This window comes from Populus euphratica, unplaced genomic scaffold (genome assembly GCF_000495115.2).
Source record: "Populus euphratica unplaced genomic scaffold, PopEup_1.0 scaffold148.1, whole genome shotgun sequence".
NCBI classification, from domain to species: Eukaryota; Viridiplantae; Streptophyta; class Magnoliopsida; order Malpighiales; family Salicaceae; genus Populus; species Populus euphratica.
In genome coordinates this window covers 7,915-18,575 of record NW_011500035.1, presented here as the reverse complement: position 1 = coordinate 18,575, position 10,661 = coordinate 7,915, and the positions used below count along the sequence as shown (strand labels likewise).

Here is a 10,661-nt window from a genome sequence, read left to right as displayed (position 1 = left end):
GTAGCTCGGCTGATGTACCTGCAAGTAGAAGGATGGAGTAAAGATAGCATGATTGTGCTGAAAACTAGAAGTGGGAGTAAAGGGCTATAAGCTATTCTCATGATTTGAGTCTTGATGAGATGATTGAAAAAAGAGGTTCTAAGAGATGGTTTTCAAGTAGAGAAACACAGCATGTTTTGAGTAATTTTTGGAGGTCTAATGTCTTTATAAGGGGGATCAAGCAACCTGATGGGAAGGGAGATTGGGCCAAAATTAACAATCCAATGCTATTTGAAAAACACGAGTAGTACCCATCTTTCTATTCCTTGGTAGCCCTACCTCATATAATTGACAACAACAGGTGCCCTTAGAAAAGGGTTAAGAGAAAAGGCCAAGTTTTCCAAGGAGCAAAACGATTAATTATCTGAGACTGCTCAGATCCCTATGATTGATGGAGTAATGAATGCAGGCTGAAAGCCCTACCATGAACTTGTGATTTTTCTTTGTAAAATTGTCATTATGCAGTGGCTAAACTTTGGATTCACTAATTTAAGGGATTGCATTTTAATCTTGGAATTATAGTGTTAAAATCCAACCCGAAGATTGATCTCAAAAGACTCGGGCTACGAGGGTAAATCTGAATTAATTAATTTTTTTAAATTATTAAAATAATAATTTTGATAAAAAAAATCAATAAATTAAATATTAAATTTTCTCTAGGTTAACCCAATTATAGATTTATCTGAATTTTTTAATTAGATCAAATCAACTTAATTCTTTTATTTTTTCCAATCTTGACCATTCCATACCTTGATATATGGTTAAATATCATATGAACTCAACCTTGCAGGAACTTATAACTGGGATTGAAATGAATGGCCTCAAAATTCAAGAGATGAACTCAGCTGTGTAAATTTGGTGTCCATTATATTCTTCAAAACTCATGGAATCTTCATAAGACAGAAGTAGATGATCTGTCCAATAACTTCATTCACAAGAATGTGCTTCTCATCGTGTTTAGAGCTGAAATCTGATAATAAAAATCAATTAGACGTATTAAACATGGATTTAGTCGGCTAGGCACGAATCACAAGACAAATTAAATCTTGACATGCCATTGCAAAAGAGGGGACAAGGCATTAAATGGAGCGTACGCGTTTGATAAGATAGCTCGATGATCACCTTCAAGCTGCCAGCGCAAAGAAAGCGAAATTTGCTGCCATCCAACGGTTGCCTTGCTTTCATTCAAGTTAATTGCAAACCTCGTCGCAGTTGAGAAATTTGAGAGGACTGGGGAGATCGGCTCTGTTTGTTTTGCACCTATTTCTGTGTTTGTTTTGTAATGCAATGCAAAAAATATAGGTAGGTATTTGGTTAAATATCGAACTGTATTTTATATTATAGAATTTATCAAAAGATTGAGTTTGAAATATAAAGTAATTTAAATTTTTTTTAACTGAATTTAGCTGTTTATTTTTACATTTTCAAAGCATTTTTTTCAAAATTTAATTATTTTTATTTTTTATTTACTTTAAATTAATATTTTTTTATTTTTAGATCATTTTAATATATTTTGATATATAAAATTATTTTGATATATTTTTAAGTAAAAAATACTTTTAAAAAACAATCATCACCAAAATTTTTATACATGGTTTTTACTATATATAAACCTCAATTATAATTTTTAGCAAACATATACCATAATCTAAATAATCATATCTAACTACACTTTTTTTAAATTATTTTTTTAAATTACAATTACAAAAACTATTTCAAAAATAAGTACACTTATATTTGCAGCACATTAAAGTTTGTCGAGTAAAACTAGTTGCAGTATATAATCATTTAACTTGTAGGTTGTAATTTTTTTTTAAAAAAAATATTTAGTATGTAAGTTATTTCAATGTAGTTTTTTATATAAAACATTTAAAATTTAAATAAAAGGTTTATGGAAGTGAGATTAAGATATTTTATAATATAAAATAAGATATGTATATGATTATATTTATTAATTTTATTTATTTAAATAAATAAAAGATAATTCTACATCATAAAAAATCCATGACTTAAAAGATAAATACAAATAAAATTAATTGAATAAACTTACACTATAAAAATTATTGTGCAAGGCCAAACACATCAATAATATAATTTAAAAGTAAATATTTTTTATTTTAAAAATAAATTTTATTTGTAAAAAAAGTTATAGATAAATTAGAATAATACTTTCCAAAATAAAATAGAAATAGAACAACTAAAAAAACTTATATTCAAAAAATCTATGTAAAAATCATTATCTAAATCACAATATCTAGATAAATTCATAGATAAACACTTAAAGATAATCACAAAACTAATGTTAAAAAAAATCTAATGCGGAACAATAAGATCATACAAAATCAAATTCCCAACAAATTAAATATTAAAAGATGAAATAAAAAAAATTACACAAAAGGATAAAAAATAATGGCGAGAAAAAACATTAATTAGAGGGATAAGATTTTTCAATTGGAGGGTTTAATTGAATTTAAAAATAGGTTTAATAAAAGGAAAAAAAATCAAAAGAATGATGATCAAACTGAAAAAAGAAACACAAAATTTGATTGAATGATGAAATTAAAAAAAAATTCAATAAAAGTATCAAGAAAAAAAATTAGAAACTTAAAAAAACAAGGATCAAAATAAAAAACTAAACATACAAGAAATTGCAATTGAAGGACTAAATTGAAAAGAATATGAACTTTTATAAATAAAAAAGAAAAAAAATAAGAAATTAATATAATAAGAACTAAAATTAAAAAGTAAAAATTAGATAAGACAATGATATACATTACCTATTAGTAAAAAGAAAAAAAGGAAAAAAAAATCAAACTATCATCGGCAACAATATGACCATATTTAACTATCATGCGTCACTTCAAACAAAAGAAGATACAATGACACATTTAGAAAGATAAAAAAAGGTTAGTTACGTCCACCGAGTGATATCACATGTTTTGCTTAGATGGTGGGAATAACAGCTTTATCAGCTTTAAACATTAAAGTTTTTTAAAAAATATATAAAAATATCAAAATACCCCCAACCCTAACAACTACACAAAATATCCATATAAAAATACAAAAATACACCTATATAATTGCACTATAAATTAAAATTCAATAACCCAAAACATTCAAGCACAATTATTTTTTGAGCTTTAGAGGCACATATATATTTTTACTATTAAGAAGTTTATGCAAAGCTAAAAAAATTATTCGTCAATAATTCTATATTTTATTAATTTTAAGGATAAAAAAATATTTTTATTATGAAAAAAAAAACATCATTACCCCACTTAAAAGACTCAATTTCTTTGAACCAAAAAGTATAAAGATAATTTTACTATAGCTCAAGATATATTTTACGTGTTTTACTGTAAATTAAACTTTAACATCCACGTCCTTTAATTTTTCAGGGAATGCTTAGAAAATTTTCTATTGCTGGAATTTCTCTTTGACGTTTAACACAGTATACAATCAACTTACAGTTGGCTGCTGAACAAAAACATGGATCACGGGTTTAGCTGAATTTGCACGAGATGCAACTTGGAGAGGTCTAAAGGGCTACAAATGAGCCTCTGCCATCCATGGGAACCATGGGAAGCTTTCACTTTGAACAACCAGGCTTCCGAAAAACTGTTCTACTTTCCTGAAATTGAGGTTCATGTTACGAAAAATGTAATGGGATTGTGTAGTTGTTCATTAGTAATTCCATGTCATGCATACGAGAAGCAGCGGGCATTTCTACTTGCTTCTCTCCTCTTTCCAAGGCTTAGCTTCAAAGTTCAGCATTCTCTCCTCGGCTGGCATAAATAGATTTTCATTTTCTTGTTCCCGTATCTTAAAATAATAATACACGACCCATCACAGTGATTGCTGACCAACTGCTAAAATCATAACACAAGTTAAAATTGACATTTTATATAACCAATTTATTAGTTAACAGACTGAAAATTAAAGCAAGTTTATAATAGGAGCATTTAAACTGAGAAATGTAAGATGCTAAAACATAATGCAAGCGGCAAGATCCACCAAAAGCAAGCGTTCAAACAGTAACTCTTTCTTCATTGGGGATGCTTCGCCGACTTCTCAAATGAGCACTTGAAGGCAACACTATTCCTCCTTGGATTCAGCAACAGCGGGGGTTTCGACATGTGCCGTAGCTGCGGGACCATCTTCAGCTGGCTTGGAAGCATCACTTTCTGTAGCCTCTGCAGCAGGTTCACTGGTGGAGGTTCCATCAGTTACTGTAACTGTTTTCTTGATTGTCCCAACCTTAACATATTTGCTCATGAACTTGTATTCCCAGTCCTGCAAGGCTTCCAATTCAAATGGACCAAGACCAGAGACATCACCGGTTAAATCTTTATCTTCAAAAGACATCTTTGCTAGAGCCCTGCTAGCATCCTTGCCGGCAAACAATGCATAAGGTCCGCCAGGTCCATAAAACATCCTGTGACAAATATGTGCAGCAAGCTTATAAGTTTCTGCACGAAATTTGTGTAGAGAATGTACATTGAAAGAAAAGTTAAACCATAATAGTATCCCGATACACAGAATTCATGGTCTCATACCAGATCCTTTGGGTCTTGTACCTCCAAGGAGTTAGGTCATCTGATTATAAAATGCATGATGTAACTGTACTTATAGTTTGCATTTAAGGGATAAGAAGATTTGCTGAAATCATGTCCAAACAAGGTCCTAGTCATTGTTTGTTCATCACATATAACAACAATTAAGGTACACCAACGCTGAAGATGAGCACATTGGTATGCTTAAGATTCACAAATGTCTCATAGCAACCACAGGGATGGACCAAAACTCACCACTACCAAAGAAGCAATATGGAATATAGAGCAAGGTCAAAGATACACAACATAAAACTCCCTCCACAATGTTCATGATGCTCAATATCATTCATTCACTAGCAGCAAATGAGCTGTCAAGTCTATAATTTTGATCATATACATAATTTTTTAAAGGTTTATAGAAATCCACTGTACAAAACATTGTGAAAACAACTGCCGGAAAGCAAAATTTTAGTCTTTTACTTATTGTTCAGTGTCTGAATGAAGCCTCATCCATTAGTTAAATTCAAACCACAACATAAAATTGCTGATAAACATGTGAAACACAAACAAAAAGTCAAGAAAACCACATAACCTATCGAATTACCCAGACAATGCATTCACTTTATCACAAAGGGAGAGAAAAAGGAAGATTTACACGTCAACTTAACACTCATAATCCATTAAAAAGGATTTGAAAAATTGCAACTTTTCACTGACAAATTCACAAAAAGTAGCACCTTTTTAGAGATTCACCGCAAGAACAAGAAAAAAAAATAGCATTAACCACAGGAACGAAAAAAAAGTTAGCATCAACCATCAAAACAAAGAACACCAAAAAAGTCAAACAAGGAAAAGAAGGGTGGTTTCTTGGAATCAACTTAAACCTCAAACCAAAATTCCAAAAATTTACAAGTTAATAACATCCTTTGACCCAAAAAAACAAAACAATCCCATCACCCCAAAAAAGAAAACAAACCCACAAATTCTCACAGCCCAGAAGTAAAAAAAACCAAAAATAGATTGAACCTTACCTGCTTTGAGAAACATCATAGATCTGACCCTTAATAGCCATAAGCAAAGGCTTTTTAGAGTCAGTACCATCATACTGTTTTAGTTCTTCTTCGGTTACTTCACCAAGTTGAACAGGTGGAGGCAAAGGTTGCATCTGCTCTTCATATTGTCTTGGAACATGTTGATGATGATCAGACCCACCAAAAAAACCTGATATCACATAATAAGCGGCTAACCCTAAAGCTACAACCGTAAAGAAAGTTGCTGGTGATAGTCCTGTGTATGCTGTTATGGCTTCTTTCAGTGTTTCCCATAGTTCCAAAGCCATGGTTTTGTCTGTATTTAGAGAGAGAGAGAGACTTCAGAGCCTTATGGCTTTGGTCTGAAATAATCAAAATAAGGAATCAAGATTTGCCATCACATCACCTGAGGTAGATAAAAAAAAAACTAAAGTTGGTTCTATTAGAGGACCAAAGATTCCATTGAGAGGAAGACTATTTTTTTCCCCTCTAACTTGATGTCTTATACTTAGAAAATTACGTAATTGACCTAGTTAGTATTTATAATTATTTTAATGTATTAATATAAAAATATTTTTTTAAATATATTTTAAAAAAACACATTAATAATTTTTTTTTAAAAAAATTGATTCTTAATACTTGAACACTCATGATGAAACCTTTAGTTTTTATAGTTCAAATATAAATTGTAATTAAAAAAATATGGTTAATTACAAATAATTTTTTTATAATTTAGTTGTTTTAATTTCTTAAAAACAGATATAAAGTGAAAACATAATAATTAAACTGTTTTGTAATAAACCAAAACAATTATCCTTTTGTTGCTGTGTAGTTGGGAAATTGTTAAGCATTTGATGTTTTTTTGACATACAAGAGAAAGATAATATTTTCACATGTTTAAATAAAATTATATCGTAAACATCTTTTTATTTAATGAGATCAATGGTTAATTATAAATATTAAAAGGTAGAAGACTTAGACTTGACATCTAAATAATAATAATATAATGATATCTTAATATATGTCAAAAAAAAACATGTATGTTTTTATTTACATGGTGAATCTTTGTTAAGTTGCCATTGGCTAATTGGTTATTGTAGATATAATGTATATGTACATGTGAGTTAAAATATTTGTTTTTATATTAAATTGAGAGACAAGTAGTGTTTGTGGTTTATGTGGTCTGTTGAGTATGTCTGGGATTAAATTTTTGATTCTTTTTATATACTCGACAATGAAGATATATTTAGAAAATCACTCTACTAATCTCAGAAGTTGTGGATGAGAAAACATATATGATAATTGTTAGACAAATACTTTAATAGAGTAATTTAACACGGCCATTTTTATAGGCACTCAACAATTACTCATTAGAGTCATGTTTAATTAGATGATAACAAATTTTTTTAATTTTTTAATGTAAAGATAAAAAAAGGCTTGAAGAATAAAAAATTAAAAAAACAAGTTTTTTATTAAAGATGTTTCTCCTTCAAGGTCTACTCTTATAAGGTTCTGCCTTACAACATTACACACAGCCTTTATTTATAACACTTTTGAGGCTTTTGTTTACCTCATTCATTACATTAGAAAGCATTGAAACATACTTAATAATGTATCCTTATAATACAAACGACAAGCTAGTATAATGCTAATATCAATCGATAATAGGTTCATTATCTGATAGAGATTCTGATCTGATAGGTTATCCTAATCACGAATAGTTTAGACTTGTAAGACTAACATATAGTCATCATCTATAATCATTTTCATCTTATATGGTTCTAGAAGTTGTGGGATGCCCAAAATTATCTGCTTGAGTTTTTTGGTTTTGTATTGTATCTGCAAGTTATGGAGATGAACAGAATATTGAGAGTCATACATATCATAGTCAATTTCTTCATCATGATCTGTTCTTTTAGGCCATATTTCATTAGAAATAATGTTGTTCTTAAGACACACTATTTTTTACAAGATCCTAATATCTGGAAGATTATCTAAGGGGTTTTCATATAGGGAATATGTATGAGTTTTATATATTATAACTTGTGAAAAACTCATAACCAGATTATTTGCTGAAGTTTTGAAAGGCCTGTGGAATGTGAAAATAGAGAACAAATGAGCAAAAACTTGCCTAACAGACTTATTGCGACGTCTATTACGATGTATTTCAATCCATCAAGTTTGTGGATGGGGCTATTTGAATTTTTCTTATTGGTGAAGAGAGATTTATTGTGTGAGATTGTGGAACCAAGTGAGGAAGTTCAAAGTATAGTACCAAGAGTTTGTTGGGCAAGAAGTCTTGAGAAATCTGGAAAGAAAGAAATCAATGGAAAACTCGATAGAAATATAGTGCATGTGACACAAATACCATAAAGGTAGATTTTTTTAGGGAAAATCCAAAAGGTTTGAAGATAATATATGAATAAAAGGATATTTAGGATGAATGCCTAAGTTTTGGAAACAAAAGAAAGATAAATCATAATCAAGAAAAATGTAGTTTTAGAGGTAAACAATTTGTCTCTAGCTTGCAAGTCAAGAGTGTGGTCGAGCAAAAAGAGGTAAATCATTCACATGAAAGTCTTGTTTAAATGGAGACGAATTGGAAAAGGAGGTCATAAGAATTAGGGGAAGGAGTAGTTTTTGTGGTTTGGATGGTCTAGTAAGCATGTCTTAGATCAAGTTCTTAGTTTTTTTTATATGCTTGATGTTGAAGGTATATTTGGAAAACCACTCTAGTAATTATACCTTAAATACTATTGTAAAGTTAGACATCTCCAATTGAATTTATGAGAATTGAATTTTTTATGAATTTTAAGTTTTTTACCCTTAACACTTTTTTTTTATTTTTAAAAATAAATTCTTAAAACATAGGAGAAATAAGCATTTTTATCAAAACTAGCACAATAATAATAATAAAATTAAACTAGCATAGTTGAAATAATAATTTTGAAATTAATATAATTTGATTAATTATGCAGGTGACACCTGTGCATCTCGCACAAGCAAAAAATAATTTTTTTAGTTTATATTTTTATTTAGTCTTTTACATTTTTTATTTAGTAAAATTTAGTTATATTATTATGATCATCTCATCTATTATTTGGTGTAAAAAAATAACTAGAGATTATATTTATTTTTTAATGAAAGTGCTAAAAAATAATTAATTTTTGCCTAAATTAAATAAAAATAATTTTAATTATTGAAATAATCATAATAATAGAACTAAATTATCTAAACATGAAAATTAAAGGAACAAATGAAAGAAAAAAAAGAAGAAGAATATGCTAGCATAACAACCAAAGCCAGAGAAATAAATAAATAAATAAAAAGAGTTAAGAATATTATAATCACAACAACTCTAATATTATTAAAAAAATCTTGATAACACTAATAAAAAAAAATATTGATTTCCTTAAAAAAAAAAAAACAGGTCACACATGGCCACTTATATGAATGATTACGAGGTGCTGTACTGAAAAATTATTTTTTTGCTAGGTTAGAAAATATTATTTTTTTAATGTATTAATTTAGGAAAAAAACTTAAGAAATAGACACCACAACTCCAAAATTGAGTTTTTGCATACAGTAGTGAAATAATGAGAGTTAAAAGACGATATTTGATATTGTGGAAGAAATTATTTTTTAAAATATTTTTTATTTAAAAATATATTAAAATAATATTTTTTTATAATTTATTTTTAATAACAACACATAAAAATAATAAAAAATAAAAAATTTATTTAAATAAAAAAAATTAAATGCTATTAAAAAATATATGCAACCACATTTTCAAGCACCCGTACACCCTGGATACTTAAATTTGCAGCAAATGTTCTTCCACGCTACCTATCCACACATTTTCGGAGACTTTAAAACTAATTTTTTATGTATAAATTATGGAAAATCAAATAAATGATCTTCAAATTGTTTCTTACATGGAAGTTTTAAAATTTTAAAAACAATTACATTTGACTTGCTTTGACTTGCTAATCCCTTTTCTAACAAGAAATTAAATCAGCATTTCCAAAAAATAATTCTTTTTAATTCTAATTTTAATCGGTAACGTAGATAACACTACTCATCTTATCATAAATAAAACTTGTTATCTTATCATCTAAGTTAATGCTTTGATGATCATGATTAATCCATTGTGTATGATTTATTTATTTATTTTATTAAAGTAACAATACAATGCATGTATTTTTTTGTAAAAAATATATCAAATTATAATTTTTAACAATTTTTTCAATGTTTTTAGCATCATTATTTTCAAATCTAAATATACCTTGAAAAATAATTTCAAATATATCATTAAATACAATCTAAGTAATGGATGGCAAATAAATCCAGTATTTAGTATTGGAGTGAATAATTTTTTTAATTAAAAATATATAATTTTTTTAATTTTTTATATTAACACATCAAAATTATTAAAAATACTTAAAAAATATCAATTTAATATATACTTGAAAAAAGTAAACTAAAAAACATTTTTGTGAAAGTCACCAAAACAAAGGTCAGAAAATAACACATCACAGCTTTGAACTTTTTATCCTTCGATCACCTGTCAAGCAAACTTCTTGTAAGACCGGTAGTTGCCAAATGCCAACCAAGTTTGTCCAAAAGGTGGTTATGTCCTCTTTTCTTTTCTGTTCTTTTTGTTTTTTATTTATTTTTATTTGTGTCAATGGGAATCCCTATAAAAAAAGAAACTGAATAATGCAAATTGCTCATCAATCCATGACTAAGAAAAAAAGAAAGAAACAAAAAAGATGGACACCATTATACAATTACAGTGAGGACTTTAAAGGGTTTGGAATTTGACTGTTGAACTGGAAAATGGCAAAAACTTGGATATTCAAAGATCACGCAGAGAAAATTGTAGGAGGAAATCATGTCTATACAAGACCAGTTCAAGCCGCAAGTTATAGCCCTTGCATCTGAATAAAGTAATGAACAAAAATCTATAATCAAACCACAAAAATCACTTGATTTTATATTCGAAGCTGACAAGATCATATAAACAGATGAGCCTAAA

At 28.3% G+C, this 10,661-nt stretch overlaps 1 protein-coding gene across 1 annotated transcript; it reads right to left on the bottom strand.

The window, feature by feature from the left end:
* Positions 1–3,825: 3,825 nt before the first annotated feature.
* Positions 3,826–6,017, bottom strand: MSBP1 (membrane steroid binding protein 1). The gene is made up of 2 exons (XM_011050349.1): positions 5,624–6,017; positions 3,826–4,474 (listed from the first exon to the last, which is right to left on the bottom strand). The coding sequence occupies exons 1-2, from the start codon at positions 5,929–5,931 to the stop codon at positions 4,135–4,137; spliced, it is 648 nt and encodes a 215-aa protein (XP_011048651.1). The 5' UTR covers positions 5,932–6,017; the 3' UTR covers positions 3,826–4,134.
* Between the last annotated feature and the right edge of the window lie 4,644 nt (positions 6,018–10,661).

Bases quoted from the DNA above. Each gene is read 5' to 3' on its own strand.
- MSBP1 (XM_011050349.1), bottom strand. From the start codon at position 5,931: ATGGCTTTGGAACTATGGGAAACACTGAAAGAAGCCATAACAGCATAC. The intron at 4,475-5,623 runs GTAAGGTTCAAT...TATTTGTCACAG, and splicing joins TATGATGTTTCTCAAAGCAG to GATGTTTTATGGACCTGGCG.